Source organism: Mytilus edulis, chromosome 12 (assembly GCF_963676685.1).
Source record: "Mytilus edulis chromosome 12, xbMytEdul2.2, whole genome shotgun sequence".
NCBI classification, from domain to species: domain Eukaryota; kingdom Metazoa; phylum Mollusca; class Bivalvia; order Mytilida; family Mytilidae; genus Mytilus; species Mytilus edulis.
The window spans coordinates 70,687,931-70,707,016 of record NC_092355.1 but is presented as its reverse complement, the minus strand read 5'-3'; the positions used below and the strand labels follow the sequence as shown (position 1 = coordinate 70,707,016).

Sequence of the window (19,086 nt, the reverse complement as noted above, 5' to 3'; positions counted from 1 at the left end):
ATTGTACAAGGTTATGGGAAATTCGGCGCCAGGAAATATGTTAAACCTTCCAACATTGTGCGTGTGTGCATGTCCCAAGTCAGGAGCCTGTATTTTAGTGGTTGCCATTTGTTGCTCTAAATTATTTATGTTTTTTGTTTTGTACATACATTTGTAAGTCCGACCGTTAGATTTTTTGTCTGAATTGTTTTACAAATGTCCCTTGGGAGCCTTTAATAGGTTGCTATGCGATATGAGTTTTGCTCATTGCCCGCACGATGACCTATATAAAAAGAAGGAGATGTGGTATGATTGCCAATAAGACAACTATCCACCAAAGTCCAAATTAAGTGGATGTAAGCAATTATCGGCAACCGTAAGGCCTTCAACAATGAGAAAAACTAATACCGAATGGTCGGCTATAAAAGGCCTCGACATGAAAATATGACACAATTCAATTGAGAAAACTAATGACCTAATTTATAACGAAACAGTTTACGAAAAAAAACATTTGACAACCATGAACCAACGACAATCAATGAACTACAGGCTCCTGACTTTGGACAGACACATAAAGAATGTGGCGGGGTTAAACATGTTCGTAAGTGCTCAACCCTCTCCATAACCTGGGACAGTGATGTAACAGTACAACATAAGTACAACCTATAAAAATCAGTTGAAAATGGCTAATTATAGTTGCTTTTGCGTCAATTGGTGTCTTGTGGAAAACTGTGTCACTGGCAATCATACCACATCGTTTTATTTTCAAGTTAAAGTACACAAATAAAGAACTTCAAAAAAAGTCAAGTGATAGCTTCAAAACACATTATCTAAATAGATACTTTTATAATGTATGAGTACAGTCATGAAAAAAATCACAATAATACAATAATTCAAAAATAAAATCAAGCAAGTACAACAATTCCATTATAAATTTTATTTAGTCTATAAAATTAAATATTTTAATAGTCACTTCCGATCATCATAGCGAAATCAAAGTTATACTATGTATATAAAACTCCATGGTGTTAGTTTTTATGGAAAATCTTTTAGACCTCTTCTGGCATGTAAACAATTTTATACAAGAATATAAACCACCCATCAATGCCCTTGAGTCGTACGACAGAGAACTCCACAGCCATTCATTATAACAAATAACACAACAGCGTAATAAAATCCTCGAAATATGAATATTTAGCTCAAACTTAGACATGAACATATGTTTTGCTGTCGTACATTGTTTTAAAGCTCCGGAATCAACCTTGTTCACGAAATGATTATAACAAGTATTGATAATTTGGTGTTGCATACATTTTCTATGTAATACCTGAATAATTGTGTAATGTAGACTTGTATCTACCTGACTGTAACTTGTCAGGCTTACCTGGTGTTTGACCTTTCTCATATTTATGTATGTGCCTTTGTGTATTTTAATGCAGATTTCATAATATGCATGGATTAGAACAAAATTATTATTTCTTTGCATCGAAAAAAAAAATATTATTAAAATTATTTGCCAAAAAATAATGAGAAAGGTAAATTCATTTGAAATATGAACATAATTAATGACAAAGCCGCTATTTTGAAAAATTCAAAATGGTCGAAAAAATCATGGTTTTAAATCGATTAAGGATGTACTTTGCCAACGAACAGGATACAGCGGCAAACATATGTTTCAGATATCACAATATAGCAGCAAATTTACACTTTTGTTTAAGGAATATGTAAAATTGATGTATAAGAAGACTAAAGTTTGTTAGTTTTACAAAACAGTCAATGGGCAGAAGAGGAGAACACGAGTATTATTTACAATTGATCAGGGACGTAATTTCATCTGAATTAAAACTATCAGGTTCAATATGTTAAGAAATATATATGTAAGAAGACTAAGGACAGATCAGCAAAAACTAGCAAACGGAAAAATTAGTTTATTGAAGGGCCAACGCAATTTGTATGAGACAAATTTTCTAAAGATGACGGAGTGCTACGTCATCAAAGTCACGTGATGTCTTACATAGTTGGATATGGATAAGCGTCATTGCAACACATGATGTCATACGAATAAAATCTTCCAAGTTGAAGGTTGAACAAATACTTGCATGCTGCAAATTTGGAATATCTATCTTGAAAATGAAGTTTTGATATACTAGGGTTTTTTTTTTTATTTTGTTGTTCTGTTGCATTATTCGCACAATGATGATGGCTCACATTTTAGTTACGTTACGTCAACTGTTGATTAGACAGTACAATGGAGCCAGCGGAGATAAATCGTAAATTAAAAATTGCAATGTTTGTAGTAATTATAAGAAATTAACACATTTTTTTCTAGAGGTTATTTAAGAGATTATTCATGCAAACCATAGGCTTATTTGAATTTATTGCTTTAAATTAAATTTGTTCCTACAAGGGGTAAAAAAGAAATGGCCTGGGCTGGTGTGAAAAGCTCAAACAAACTTATGGCTTACATGAATGACTTAGTAGCAGTAGTATTCAGATATAAACGTCTCGGTAATCTTGTGGTAGCATATGCGCTCGTACAAGAACAAATTATACCAACGATACCAGCTTGATTTTTTTAGTATATGCATTGGGTATTATAGAAAAAATTTACGCATTAGTATATTCTCAATTAATTTCATAATTAGTATCAAATAGAAACGTAGAAAAGTTAAACTTAAAGAAGAAATAAAGTTTATCTTTATCTTGAATAGCGTTAGCAACTTTAATTCTGTGATCGATATTCACACATATAGGTACATGTGTTTGTAAGACTAGGATTCCTCCATTTGTTGTTCTGCGACCGAACCATGAGGATAATATTAGAGTCTCCACTTGGTTGATTTGGTTCCCAATTGAAATACTCCATTGCAGATCCATCGTTGTACGTCCATTTTCCTTGTGTCTTATTACCTTGTATACATATTCCATGATTGTACACTCCACCGATATCAGCTGAAATAAAAGTATGTCTGTAATAATTATAAATTGGGGTAAGAAATCCTTCAGGAGTTATTGTATAATCCATGCAGGACTTAACTTTCGTGAGTGATACATTCTTATTTTATTAACGATATTGTCCGAAGAAGTGTGTTCTCTGAAGTATAAGTAATCAAAAGAGGTTTTCCAAATGAATTGAACAAAAGTTTAAGACGAATGGTTCAAAAGATATTATTCGAAAACATTTGATGCTGTTGAAACTTTACTTTTGACTTTTGACCCATTGACTTCTTTGGGGCCTTTTCAATCATGGGTTATTAATCCTACACATATTGCTAAAGATTTCTGATAAATACCAAGAACATAGTCCTTTCATGGCCGCTGTCATCGTGAACTTTGAACCACTGACTTAAAAAAAACCAAAGATTGGGTTAACAGACCAGAAACTACTCCTTCTTGTAAATGTTCTCAATTATCAATATCTAAAAAGTAAAATCACAAAAATACTGAACTTAGAGGAAGATCAATTGGGAAAGTCCATAATCACATGGCAAAATCAAATAACAAAACGCATCAAAAACGAATGGACAAGAACTGTCATATTCCTGACTTGGTAGTGATGGTATGAAAGTACGAATGATATTCCTAAAGACGTAGTAACATCCAGCAAAACTTGAATCAAGTATGTGGCACTGGCTGAAACGTATTTAAGATAAAGTTTTTAGTAGGAGTATCTGAGATGACTCTTTTTTAAACATTGTGGGAAAGGAACTCTCGAAATATTATTTTTCTTTAAGGTAGTAAAATAAATTGTATTACTTTTTAACGTGTGATTGCAAAAAGTAAAATCACAAAAATACTGAACTTAGAGGAAGATCTATTGGGAAAGTCCATAATCACATGGCAAAATCAAATAACAAAACGCATCAAAAACGAATGGACAAGAACTGTCATATTCCTGACTTGGTACAGGCATTTTCAAATGTAGAAAATGATTGATACTGATTCGTTTTGGAAATCTTAAGGTTTTTGTTATAAAGAACTATGTTTTCCTTTCTTTTTCCGTAATCTTATTGCATTCTTTTCATAATTATAACATTTCATGTTTGTAAAGTAAAAAAAAAAAGTATAATGATTTATTACTTACACATAGTAAGGTGGTACCTAACACCTGAACTAAAATTAATTTGGCTCGTTTAATTTTCTTAAAATTTTGACAGAGTATCTACTTTGCCCCTTTGACAAAAATATAAAAAAATCAAAAAAATTGAACCAACCGTTTAATCAGAAAAAATACACTGGTTATATAGCAGTTTGACAAACACTCATTTTGATCATTGAGAAGCTTAATATTCCCTTAAGAACACAACGTCATTAAAAAATTCTGCTGATTTTACAGAGTTATCTCCCTGTAGTGTTAGGTACCACCTTTAGTAACTTTTCGGTATTGTAAACCCTTGGCTTTCAAATATTCGGCTCTGAGCGTTCCTGATGAAGGTAAATCCAGAAAGCCGGTTCGGACGCAGTACAATTTATAACGTGTTGTTTTCTAATTTATTTCTTAATTACCTGTAACAAGCTTGATATAATCTTGTCTTTCATTGGAATCAATACGCATGAGCTCAGTTTCTTGACACACCAAACCTTTATCAATAACAGATCCTTCAATTGGCGGTTCAAATTTATAACACAAGTCCAGTTCCCTGTAGTAGAAGAAGTTGACCAAACAGCGACCGGCACCTAGTAAAATGGTTATTAACTGTAATTATTATAGAATGGAATAAAATACTGATAGCTGTATCTAGAAGTGTAAACTTACTAAGGTCACAACAATTTTTAAATTAAAAAAATATATTGGATGATATTTATAACAATTAATTTTATAAATAGGTTCCATATTAAAAACAAGATAAAATTTTATCTTACAGAGTAAGTAAAAAAAATATTATCCTGAATATTAAAGTTGGAAGAGATTAAATTGTATACCACTTACAATGTCTGCGAGACCTGAGTTATATTGACTGTTAACGGTGGAAAGGATTAAATTGTGTACCACTAACCAACAGAGAGACCCGAGTTACAATTCTATTTTCCTGTCTGGGCATAGAATTGTGTGTAGTGTAATGTCATGTTCCTAGAATATTTCAGAATTTCAGACAAAGCCGTTAATTTTGTATTCCTGTCCTTTGGCGCGGAATTAGGGTCATAATTATCAGTTTTAAAATATTTGATATGTATGACCCTGATTCCACGTCATACTGTCAAGCGGTTGCAATGTGATATTGGAGTTGGTAATGAGTTGCAGAACATTGTTACTATCTATCAAGTTATATAACTGAGACAGGGCTATACATAACACAACATGATAAAGGTATCAGAACATTTTTACTATCTATCAAGTGAAATAACTGAGCCAGGGCTATACATCACACAACATCATAAAGGTATCAGAACAGTGTTACTATCTTTCAAGTGAAATAACTGATCCAGGGCTATATATCACACAACATCATAAAGGTATCAGAACATTGTTACTATCTTTCAAGTGAAATAACTGAGCCAGGGCTATATATCACACAACATGACAAAGGTATCAGAACATTGTTACTATCTATCAAGTGAAATAACTAAGGCAAGGCTATACATAACACAACATGACAAAGGTATCAGAACATTGTTACTATCTATCAAGTGAAATAACTGAGACAGGGCTATATATAACACAACATGACAAAGGTATCAGAACATTGTTACTATCTTTCAAGTAAAATAACTGAGACAGGGCTATATATCACACAACATGACAAAGCTATCAGAACATTGTTACTATCTATCAAGTGAAATAACTGAGACAGGGCTATACATAACACAACATGACAAAGATATCAGAACATTGTTACTATCTTTCAAGTGAAATAACTAAGGCAAGGCTATACATAACACAACATGACAAAGGTATCAGAACATTGTTACTATCTATCAAGTGAAATAACTGAGACAGGGCTATACATAACACAACATGACAAAGGTATAAGAACATTGTTACTATCTTTCAAGTGAAATAACTAAGGCAAGGCTATACATAACACAACATGACAAAGGTATCAGAACATTGTTACTATCTATCAAGTGAAATAACTAAGGCAAGGCTATACATAACACAACATGACAAAGGAATCAGAACATTGTTACTATCTATCAAGTGAAATAACTGAGACAGGGCTATACATAACACAACATGACAAAGGTATCAGAACATTGTTACTATCTATCAAGTGAAATAACTGAGACAGGGCTATACATCACACAACATCATAAAGGTATCAGAACATTGTTACTATCTTTCAAGTAAAATAATTGAGACAGGGCTATACATAACACAACATCATAAAGGTATTTGAACATTTTTACTATCTATCAAGTGAAATATCTGAGCCAGGGCTATATATCACACAACATCATAAAGGTATCAGAACATTGTTACTATGTTTCAAGTGAAATAACTGAGACAGGGCTATACCTAACACAACATGACAAAGGTATCAGAACATTGTTACTATCTTTCAAGTAAAATAATTGAGACAGGGCTATACATAACACAACATCATAAAGGTATCAGAACATTTTTACTATCTTTCAAGTGAAATAACTGAGCCAGGGCTATATATCACACAACATCATAAAGGTATCAGAACATTGTTACTATCTATCAAGTGAAATATCTAAGACATGACTATACATAACACAACATGACAAAGGTATCAGAACATTGTTACTATCTTTCAAGTAAAATAACTGAGACAGGGCTATATATCACACAACATGACAAAGCTATCAGAACATTGTTACTATCTATCAAGTGAAATAACTGAGACAGGGCTATACATAACACAACATGACAAAGATATCAGAACATTGTTACTATCTTTCAAGTGAAATAACTAAGGCAAGGCTATACATAACACAACATGACAAAGGTATCAGAACATTGTTACTATCTATCAAGTGAAATAACTGAGACAGGGCTATACATAACACAACATGACAAAGGTATAAGAACATTGTTACTATCTTTCAAGTGAAATAACTAAGGCAAGGCTATACATAACACAACATGACAAAGGTATCAGAACATTGTTACTATCTATCAAGTGAAACAACTGAGACAGGGCTATACATAACACAACATGACAAAGGTATCAGAACATTGTTACTATCTTTCAAGTGAAATAACTAAGGCAAGGCTATACATAACACAACATGACAAAGGTATCAGAACATTGTTACTATCTATCAAGTGAAATAACTAAGGCAAGGCTATACATAACACAACATGACAAAGGTATCAGAACATTGTTACTATCTATCAAGTGAAATAACTAAGGCAAGGCTATACATAACACAACATGACAAAGGTATCAGAACATTGTTACTATCTATCAAGTGAAATAACTGAGACAGGGCTATACATAACACAACATGACAAAGGTATCAGAACATTGTTACTATCTATCAAGTGAAATAACTGAGACAGGGCTATACATCACACAACATCATAAAGGTATCAGAACATTGTTACTATCTTTCAAGTAAAATAATTGAGACAGGGCTATACATAAAACAACATCAAAAAGGTATTTGAACTTTTTTACTATCTATCAAGTGAAATATCTGAGCCAGGGCTATATATCACACAACATCAAAAAGATATCAGAACATTGATACTATCTATCAAGTGAAATAACTGAGCCAGGGCTATACATAACACAACATCATAAAGGTATCAGAACATTGTTACTATCTTTCAAGTGAAATAACTGAGACAGGGCTATACATAACACAACATCATAAAGGTATCAGAACATTGTTACTATCTTTCAAGCGAAATAACTGAGACAGGGCTATACATAACACAACATGACAAAGGTATCAGAACATTGTTACTATCTTTCAAGTAAAATAATTGAGACAGGGCTATACATAACACAACATCATAAAGGTATCAGAACATTTTTATTATCTATCAAGTGAAATATCTGAGCCAGGGCTATATATCACACAACATCATAAAGGTATCAGAACATTGTTACTATCTATCAAGTAAAATAACTGAAAAGAGCTAGATATTGCTATATGTCTATTGTTTTACTACGCTGCTTCACCATTTGCTTTTCATTTGTGATATTTCAACCTTACAAATTAGTTACAAGATTTTTCGTATTTGTTTATATAATTAAAGTTATAGACATGTACCGCACATTCTTCAGAAGAACGGAAATTATTCATTCAATATACTTTCACATTATTTTATGTTCGTTAAAGCTTTCTGAATGAGTTACGATATTTGTTTTCTACCTGTCCACAAAACATAAGATCAGGTTATGAATAACAAACCATTCAGAAGAAATGTAATGTCGTTTCCCTGAAACACCACATGAGAACATATATATCTATTAAAGTAATGTACACCGGTATGTAAACATTACCACGTGTATTTGTTTATAAATTTACACGTGTTTGAAAGTATATAGTAGGTTAAATGTTTTTCATTGGTCGGGTTAGAACTGACCATAATATTTGAATAAGGTCATTTCAAATATGCCGTGCTATACTTTTGGCGGTTTTGTAAATTAAAAAATATTGTCATTCGAGGTTCGCTTTTGGTGCAGTAAAGTTGTAAGCTTGTGCTTAACCTGAGTATGTCTGAGAATAGAGTTCACGTATCATCATAGACCTCATAGATAAGGTTAAGGGCAGAAACAAACTGATACCCATAGCAGATACTTCAGCCGGTGGTTGGGCTACTGTCAGAGAGTATGAAGCAAATGTTATCGCTTCAGACTCTGAAGATGAAAAGAAAATCCGCCAGGCGGAGTCCAGAGCCATGCGTTAGACTAAAGACAAATCCCGTCGCCCAAATCCCTACAAGACAACTTCTAGACCGGCTCCCGTTGAAACTGCTCCTAATCCTTATTATCCCAATCAGTATCAGCGTCAGAACCCGACGCCCTTTCGAACTGGCAGTGGGCGGCGTGAGCCGTCCCAACACGATATGTGTCATGCCTGTAAGCAATTTGGCCACTGGAGGAAGAACTGTCCACTTGTCAAACGCAACCAGTTCAACTTCAACAATACACAACCGAACAATTAACAATGAACAGTTAGTTAATGATTTATATTTATTTTCTGAATTTGATAGTGATTATTGTTTAAATCATGATATTGAGATTTTGCTTAGACAAGTAAGATTTTTTGAAAATTTCAAATCTAACACGGGTATTTTCTCTGGTGTAAAGGGAAGGTTAGCTAAAATTATTCAGTACTGGGAGCATATTGGTGCTAATTCTTTTATTTTAGACACACTGAAAAATGGTTATCTTATTCCATTTATTGATACTCCTTCGAGCATGTACATGAAAAATAACAAATCTGCTCTTAAGAATGATGATTTTGTTAGCAAATCTGTAAATGAACTTGTTCTTTCAGGTTGCGTCATTGAGGTCCCATTTCAACCTTACATTGTCAATCCGCTCAGTGTAGCTACTCAAAAAACAGGGAAAAGGCGTCTAATTTTAGATTTGAGCACTTTGAATTTATCGGTGAAAAAGGAAAAGATTAAATTTGAAGATTGGAAAATAGCTGTGCAATACTTTCAGAAAAATGATTATCCGTATAAATTTGATTTGAAATCTGGTTATTTTCATTTGGATATATGTCCACAGCAGCACACGTATCTAGGTTTTTCGTGGGAAGGTAAATTTTATTGCTTCACTGTTTTAGAATTTTGTCTTTCAACGGGTCTTTACATATTTACAAAGTGTCTCAGACCATTGGTCAAGTATTGGAGAAAAAATGGTATAAAAATAGTTTTATATCTTGATGATGTATTTGGTATGAATAATGAAAATAATGAATGTATCAAAGATGCTGAATTCGTGAAACAATCACTTTTGAGTGCGGGTTTTCTTCTGAACGAAGAAAAATCAGTTTTTACTCCTGTACAGAAGTTGGAGTGGTTGGGAATCATTTGGTATTCATGTAATTTCACTTTATGCATTCCTCAAAGGAGAATTCACGAATTATTACAATCTATTCATAATGTTTTCAGAGTAATTCCATATATTTCTGCCAGAAATTTAGCCCAGGTAACGGGTAGAATTATAAGTATGTCTCCTGTGATCGGAAATATTACTAGAATAATGACTAGATATTGCTATATGTCTATTGAAAGTAGAATGTCATGGGATAGTTATTTAGTTTTAGATAGTAAAAGTTTTGTGATATCAGAATTAAAGTTCTGGCTTGATAACATTGAGAATGTAAATTTTAAAACATTAAATCAATATAGTCAGTCGCATGTAATGGTATATTCTGATGCTAGCAGCATAGCTGCCGGAGCATGTACAGTAGAGTTGGAAAGTAAAAATTTTCACACTATGTGGAAATCCACTGAAATGTTAGAGAGTTCCACGTGGAGGGAACTAAAGGCCATAGAATTGGCGTTGATGTCTTATCAACATGCATTTGCTGGAAAATCCTTAAAATGGCTAACTGATAATCATAATTGTGTCAGAATTGTTCAAGTAGGCAGCATGTAAGAAAAACTGTAAGATATAGCAATTTCCATTTTTTCTATTTGTTTACAAAAGGGAATCTCCATTAACATACAATTGATTCCGAGAGGCGAAAATTCGAAAGCTGATTATATCAGTAAAATCATTGATTATGAAGACTGGGGTGTTTCAGAAATTTTCTATACTTTTATTAACGACCTTTGGGGTCCTTATACAGTCGATCGTTTTGCTAGTTTTCGTAACACAAAATTAGAAAGATTTAACTCTTTATTCTGGAATGTAAATACAGAAGCTGCAGATTGTTTTACTCAGAACTGGTCTAGTGAAAACAATTGGATCGTACCACCTATTTACTTAGTGTTGAGAGCTATAAAACATGTACCAGCTTGTAAAGCTAGAGGTACTTTAATTGCACCAAAATGGATATCTGCGACCTATTGGCCTTTCATTTTTGATAAAAATATGAATTACATAGATAACATATTTGATGTTATTGAATTTAAAAATGCAAGTGGTATTTTTGTCAGTGGTTCTAATAGAAAATCCATTTTTGGCACTGAGCCTTTTATTGCTTCAGTATTGGCAGTAAAATTAGATGCGACAAGGCCCTAGTTCACTAATGTGTATTGTAGCTGGCGAGGTTAAAGTGGCGAGCCCCTAGTACAGGAATGTGTATTGTAGCTGGCGAGGTTAAAGTTACGAGGCCCTAGTACACGAATGTGTATTGTAGCTGGTGAGGTTAAAGTAACGAGGCCCTAGTACACGAATGTGTATTGTAGCAGGCACGGTAGTTGTTGATAAGGCCCTAGTGTGTATATACATTGTAGAAAGCATGGTTGTATTCAACACGGCACTAATGTATATAGCATTGTAGCTGGCATGGTCAAATAAATATTGGACAAGGTCCTGTTATTTTTACAGTGGCATGGTTCACTTGTATATAAATTTTAATACTTTGACATTTTATAATGTTTGTTTCACGATTGCACATTTTTCAGATATTTTTCGAGTTGGTAGATGGAAACAGAATTCAGATATTTCGGATGAACTTTCTATATTGAAAGCTAGATTACCAGAGTACTGCTTGAGCTCACGTTCTCTGAACACTCGTAAAAAGTACCAGTATGCCTTTAATGCTTTCTGTAAGTGGACTAAAATACATAATATTACTTCATTACCTTCATCTGATCATATAGTTTCTCTATATTTGATTCACATTTCACAGAATGCAAAATCGGCTAGCAAGATAAATGAAGTAATATACGCCATTAGCTGGGCACATACACTGTCTGGATTTAATAATCCTTGTACATCTGAATTAGTAACGTTTGTTAACGAAGGAGCACAGAGAAAAATTGGGACATTTTATCACTAAGAAAGATCCTATTACACCAGACATTTTGCGAAAGATTGTTCATACTTATGGTCATCTTAATAGTAATCTTAAAGACTAAAAGAACTGTTTGTATGTGTTTTTTAAGCTATGCAGGTTTTTTAATGTTTTCAGAACTAGTTAATTTGAGAGGTATCGATATAACAGTTTATTCTACACACGCAAATTTATATTGGCGAAGAGTAAAACTGACATTTACAGAGAAGGGAGGGATGTGGTTATTTCTAAAACACACTTGTAACTTGTCCTGTCTCTATGCTAGAACGATATTTCAAATTAGCTAGTATTACATCTAATTCTGAAGAATTTATTTTTAGATCTGTTAATTTTTATAAGTCTGATAATTCTTATAAACTTAGAAGTACAGGTCCGTTGTCATACACGAGAGCTCGGGAAATACTACTTTCAAGTTTACAGAGTATAGGCTTATAAGTAAAACAATTGGATTGCATAGTCTCCGTTCAGGAGGGGCATCGGCTGCTGCATCGGCTGTTGTAGAGGACAGATTGTTCAAAAAGCATGGTCGGTGGAAAAGTGACACAGCCAAAGACGGCTAGGTTAAAGAGTCTTTGAAGCATAGACTTTCTGTAACAAATAATATTGGAATTTTATTATGTATTTTTCTTTTATTTTTTCTTTATCCTTTCTTTGTTTTTCGAAGCTTTGCTGCACACTGTCAGGCGAGCTGATCCCATACAAAGGTGTTGAGTTAATTTTATAAATAATTTATGTTCGCTTGAAGTAATGAATTAGAACATAAATATATTTATTAAAGTTATGTACACCGGTATGTGAACATTACCACGTGTATTTGTTTATAAATTTACACGTGTTTGAAAGTATATAATAGGTTAAATGTTTTTCATTGGTCGAGTTAGAACTGACCATAATATTTGAATAAGGTCATTTCAAATATTCCGTGCTATACTTTTGGCGGTTTTGTAAATTAAACATATTGTCATTCGAGGTTCGCTTTTGGTGCAGTAAAGTTTCCCACCCTCCCACCCGACTTAATGTATTTTATTTGTGTTATTTTTTATTAATGTGAATAATAATGTGTGTAAGAACAGAATCTTTATTTGATTCACAATATGTATTTGCGGACATAATGAAAATTGTTTTTATTTTTGTAGATTGGTTTTTGTGTTTGTTACCTGCAGCGGCCTATGCAGACAGTAATTAATAGTTATCCCTTAAGGACGCGGTGTGTCAGTGTAAGATCATCCCGATGGCCGGAGGCCAGAGGGTGATCTTACACTGACACACCAAGTCCGAATGGGATAACTATTTTACATCCCAGCTGTTTTAGATTAGACGAAAAACCATTTACAATTCATAAAATCTAGTTACGAACGCCACACAACCATTATTATATACTTTATATATTACTATATGATGTATACCCTTTATGACCAACTAACACGATGAGTAGATATCAAACAATGTCAACTCGCCCCACTGGCCAATTGGCCCACACTATATCGCCACTTTATGAAAAAATCGCCCACTCTTGTAACCGACTCGCCCAACTTTAAGTGTAAAATCAAATTGAACAATCAGTCTGACAACTCATTTATTTAACGAAAAGGGTTTTAACCCCAATGAGTAAAGGTCTGCCAACTCGCCCCAGATATAAAAATATCTTGCTTACTTTAAGTATGTTAAATTTCTGATAGTTCGTATCCAGTCGTCCTGGTGAAGTGGTATGTGTCGTGGCTTGATATGCTAAAGGTTTTGAGTTCGAATCCCAGCATATTCACTGGATTTTTTCTACGTGAATTTTGATAGAAAGTCTTCTTCGTATAATTAATTATAAGTTTTATACTGGATTTGACATTCCCGCCAAAATGTTACAGAACAAAGGAAAGCATTCATAACAAAGAAAATTAAACTGGGGTGATCTGGTAGGGTTGATCCGGCTCAGATCACCCCTGTTAGAACAAAGGAGCTGGGATGTAATTAACACTGATGAACATTATTACATTGCATTTGTTTTTAATAAAATTAAAGCTTTGCTGCACACTTTCAGGCGAGCTGATCCCATACAAAGGTGTTGAGTTAATTTTGTAAATAATTTATGTTCGCTTGAAGTTATGAATTAGAACATAAGTTGATTTAAACACCCTTAATGAATTATAATAAAATTTTACTATCATTTCATATGATTAAAAAAGAGAGGCGTAATATACCAAAGGGATATTTAACTCATTATTAGAAAACAAACTAACAAGCCATGGCAAAAACAAATAATGAAAAATTACCAGAACGGCTAACATAACAAAACACAACATAGAAAACTAAACACTTATCAACACCAATCCCACCAAAAACAGGGGTTATATCAGGTACTCCAGGAAGGGTAAACATATCTGCTCCACATGTGGTACCTATTAATTTGGTCATGTAAGTAAAGACTCGGTAAAAAGTCTTAATTCGGTAGGTCAAATTTGAGGAAAAGTGGACGGTATTATGGTTTCGACAACTGGAACATACACGTCGTCATCTTTGAAAGAGATTTTTTAAAACGGTCATCCAACTATGATGGCGTCAATTAAATTTTCAAATGGATGATTTTAACTTCACCAATAGAAACTCTTGGTTTAATAACTTCCTTTTAAGCAGCAACCCTCTATATATTCACTGTGAGGGAATGTAATACAAGCCAAATATCGATAATACAATTATTAATTCTAAATAAATAAAATAAAATTATATATAAATATACTAAATAAATAAATGATTTGGAAAATACGTTGAAGGTATAAAAAGTCATGAGAATTCCGAATGCAATAAGGTTCTATCCGGGCACTCTGGTTCTAAACCTTGGTTCCATCTGGGTTGTTTGGTTCTGAACCTTGGTTCTATCCGGGTTCTTTGGTTCGAAACCAGGTAAACTGGTTCAACATCTGGGTTGTTTGGTTATAGCAACCCGACTTCTTGGTTCCATTTGGGTTCTATTCTAGATTATTCTAATGTTCCCATTGAACTTGGAGAAGATAACCACAAGTATCCGAATAAAAAGATAAAGTAGGTCAAAGACGCTAAAATTATTTTATAACATTAAACATTTCAGGATCGACGGTAAAAGAAGCTGTAAGGTATTTATTTTCTTATTCTAATAATTTTGATTAGGAAACTAGATAAAAATAAAACATCGTTTAGATTTTAAAATTAAAACGAAATATTATACATTATATCGAACATCCTTTTATTTAGTTCAGTCGTTTTGTTTTTATTTATTTCCCTTTACTCATTCCTTATTTCCGTTAATATTTCTAGAAGTTTTAAAACAACAAAATGAGGACCTGTCGTTCAATTGGCCAACGATATATGCATGTAGCCACTTGACAAGTTGACGACTTGCATTTATATTTGATTGCACATTTAAAGTTCGAATGAATTTTATTTAATAGCTGCTTTGTAATAATGTCAGATTAGATAGTAATACGTGTGAAATATGTAACAAATCGTTTTGTTCATAACGGAATGTTACAAGACATATAAAAAGAAAGTGATGATCAATTTACACGTAACAATATCTTATGTCATGATGCACTACACATGCTAAATACAGAAAACATGGGTCAGGGACAAAAACAGAAGACATATAAATAAACTCAATGGAACAGTACTTGTATTGCAGGTCACTATATACAAGTGCCTTCAACATAGAACATAAACTTTCGCAACACTTCAAAGTTAAAACCGTCTTTCACAAAAGTTTGAGCAGGACCTTTGCAACGATTATTTTACCACTGTTAATTGAAAATCGGGTCGTGCAGTTATGTCAATAAATTAAAACGGTAAGATAAGACATTAAAACACTTCAACTAGGGTTCTCTTTATTTCATGAGGATAATCCCATTAGTTATAAGTTAAAAGAATAGCTCAAATTTGAAATTCAGCTCACTAAATTAGTCTCGAATACATGTTTACAGAAATGCGCTGTTCCAAGTCAGGAATATGACAGTTGTTATCCATTCGTTTGATGAGTTTGAGCTTTTGATTTTGCCATTTGATTAGGGTTTTTTCGTTCAGAATTTTCCTCTGAGTTCGGTATTTTTTGTATTTTACTTTTTTTTCGGACGCATGAAATTTATAACGTGTTGTTAATTTTTTTACAATCTGTTCACACAACTTATCGTCATAATATGTACAACAAACCATTTAGTGGTTGCAAAACTATCTATTTATTATATATCTATATTTCATATTTCAACAGAATGAGGGAATATCAACTAGGTAAAAGAGAAGCTCTTCCATTGTTTACTTCACTATAAATGACTATACAGTTCAAATATTATATATAAATCATATTTAGAACAAATTACAAACAATTGACGCATTGCACATTTGTTTGCCAAAACGAATCATGTTAGTTTGTTATGTCGGCAGTGACCTGAATGTTTATTCAGTGTTTATGGTTTGCATATTGAATTTATGCAGAGTATCATATGATAATGCAGTGGACCAAGTAGATATTTTTTGCACCACGTAACAGAAGAAACTATAATCAAGCATGTAGGAAAAATGAAGGCGATAAAGGGACATTTAAAGTCGTAAATAAACTTACAAGGCCATGACTAAAAATGAAAAAGACCAAAAAAAGAGTCCACAAAACGAAAGACTGATTAACACGAACCCCACAAAAATTGGGGGGATCTCACGTTCTGAGGAAGGGTAAGCAGATTCTGCTCTACATGCACCTATTTTGATCTCAATATTTATCTCTCTTCATGTGTTTGATGAACCGCTGTACTTGTTATATTTAACAACAAATAATACAATGTATGAACTTCCTTTAAGATTTTATTATTGATTATCTTACCGGAGTCACACAAAAGTAACCTATACGGGGAATCCAAAGTATGAAAACCCCGAAACATTACAGTATCAATTGTTAAATTCAATTTTCATGAGTTGATATTTACTTTTTTCAGGAAAACTGTTCATAATTAACAAAATCAGTGGCGGATCCACTTACTGCCTAAGAGGGAACCCGCTCCAGTCATGCTTCAGTGACTCCCAATATAATCAACCAAATTTTTCCCACATAAGTGGAGTTCCGGGCCCCTGGACCCCCCCCCCCCCCCCCACCTTAATCCGCATCTGAAAATATATTCACAGCATGACAGTTCAAATTGTCCATTACTCTATAATTTGATCAAGATAATATAGATATGTTGGATTTCCCATTCAAACATACGAAATAATCTCTTTCTTTGTTACTCGTGACTTTTTAAATGAATATGAAAGTAGATTTAGAGAATACTTCCTTGAAAGCAACATAAATACCAGACAGAGCGGAAACAATACATAACGAACTGTTCATTTTATACTTTTAACCAGTACTTTCTTAAGTAGTTTTCTTCTGTATAAAATTTTCAGATATAAATTGATCAATACAAACATTTTCATAATTTTTATTTCCTGACTGTTAAAATAAAATCTGTGTAGAATAAATGAAATCTTATCTGATCAGACCCATTGCGAGTCGTTGTAAACAAGCATGGGTAATGTTTGAGAATTTTGCGATCATGTAAAATACGATAAAATATCGTCAGCACAAAAAGCTTATGAAATGTTGAGTTACTTTTACTTTAAATTGCATAAATACGACCCTGTAAGGTGTCATAATTTACGAGATTTTAAAACCAAATGTTTTCTCACTTAATCATATTTTAATTTATTGACTTTTTTCAAGTTCATTACCGATTTTTCGTTACGAAACATAATACCAGAAATATATAATACAATTTGTATATATGTATCTTGTATTATTTCGGATAAACGAATTGACATGATGCGCTCGGTATTGACCCTAGCAAGGTAGCAGATAGACTAACTTTGGTGGATAGTCATCTCCTTATATTTATCAGATTCACCTAATTTGTAAAAGATAAACAATTTAAGTTAGTACCTTGTGTCGATTTAGGTTCGGAGAACGAGCTGTATATTCCTGCGGAGGAAGTTAGAATTAAAAACAATTATTAAGACTATACATATAGAAAGTACTCCTATGGTCTAAACCGTTAATAATTAAACGATATTCTCATATGGTCGACATACGCGTATGGTCGGACCATATGAGTATACGTATATGGTCCAAATACCCACATGGTCCAGAACATATACATTGTTAATAGAAATTAATGTCTAAAGAAGATTGTACGTCTGTATTATACATAATAAATTAATAGCATTATAAATAAACAAATCATAGATAGCAGGATAATAATTTTTACGTCAGATGTGCTTTTTGTCTACAAAAGTCTCATCAGTGACGCTCGAATCAAAAACGTTTAAAAGGTAAAATACAGTACAAAGTTGGAGAGCGTTGAGGGCCCAACCTTGGAGCAGAAAATCCATTATATTTTGAAAACAATCAATGTTTTGTCAACAGTTAATATTCATATGATTTTAACAATGATAATTGATGTTAGCACAGAAATGCAGACACCTGGGCTGGTGATACTCACGTGAAGGAAACCTCAATCAGTAGTGGTTGTAAATACACGAAGCATAGGGTTAAACTAGTGTAAACCAGACAAAATACGAAGCTTCTAGTTCATAAATTTATGTATACTTACGTTCTTGTGAAAGGTAAAATTTCCACCCTTTCGCTGCGAATGACATCACAGTATAGGTGAACGGATCTGAATGTAAAATACACATTCCTGTCAGATTGTTGTAGAAGAATGATAAACAACGCGTATTTGATACACAATTTATACCGCATTCTACTACAAATTCAGCTTTATTGACTGCAATGGCATTCTCTACTTCATACTTGTTGTCATATTCAGGTTTACTGTGCACTGAGCTCAATCTAAATCTTGATTCACTTAGGACAGCATTAAACATAATGTGCATACATAGAAATATGATAGATATAATCATTCTTGTCAGTTCGAAAAGCATTCCAATATGATTGCCTTTAATAGTTTGTGCTTTAAATACTTACGTGGTTACTATGCGCTGACGGTATACGATGCGTATTATGTGTTGATTGGTCTGTTCCACTTTGGAAATATTCGAAGCTATGTTTAAAAAAAACCAATATTAATAATAAACCGAAGGGATCGATGTCTTGACGTATTTAAATGACTGGTAATTCGCGTTACAGATAGAAGTACAGGTATTGAATGGGAAGATTAAATGTTGTTCTTGTGAGAATATCAGAGCATTTGACAGAGCACAGGA

The 19,086-nt window shown here is 33.1% G+C and overlaps 1 protein-coding gene across 1 annotated transcript; it reads right to left on the bottom strand.

Annotated features, from left to right (window-relative positions):
* Window positions 1–812: 812 nt before the first annotated feature.
* On the bottom strand, window positions 813–18,831 carry LOC139499032 (uncharacterized). Its single transcript, XM_071287696.1, has 3 exons — window positions 18,474–18,831; window positions 4,486–4,656; window positions 813–2,931 (listed from the first exon to the last, which is right to left on the bottom strand). The coding sequence occupies exons 1-3, from the start codon at window positions 18,802–18,804 to the stop codon at window positions 2,702–2,704; spliced, it is 732 nt and encodes a 243-aa protein (XP_071143797.1). The 5' UTR covers window positions 18,805–18,831; the 3' UTR covers window positions 813–2,701.
* Between the last annotated feature and the right edge of the window lie 255 nt (window positions 18,832–19,086).

What these genes read in the sequence shown, in the direction of transcription:
- LOC139499032 (XM_071287696.1), bottom strand. Translation starts at nt 18,804, where the DNA reads ATGCTTTTCGAACTGACAAGAATGATTATATCTATCATATTTCTATGT. An exon ending in ATTTTACCTTTCACAAGAAC is followed by an intron (nt 4,657 to 18,473) that starts GTAAGTATACAT and finishes CCATTTTACTAG; the next exon opens with GTGCCGGTCGCTGTTTGGTC. An exon ending in TTATATCAAGCTTGTTACAG is followed by an intron (nt 2,932 to 4,485) that starts GTAATTAAGAAA and finishes CTTTTATTTCAG; the next exon opens with CTGATATCGGTGGAGTGTAC.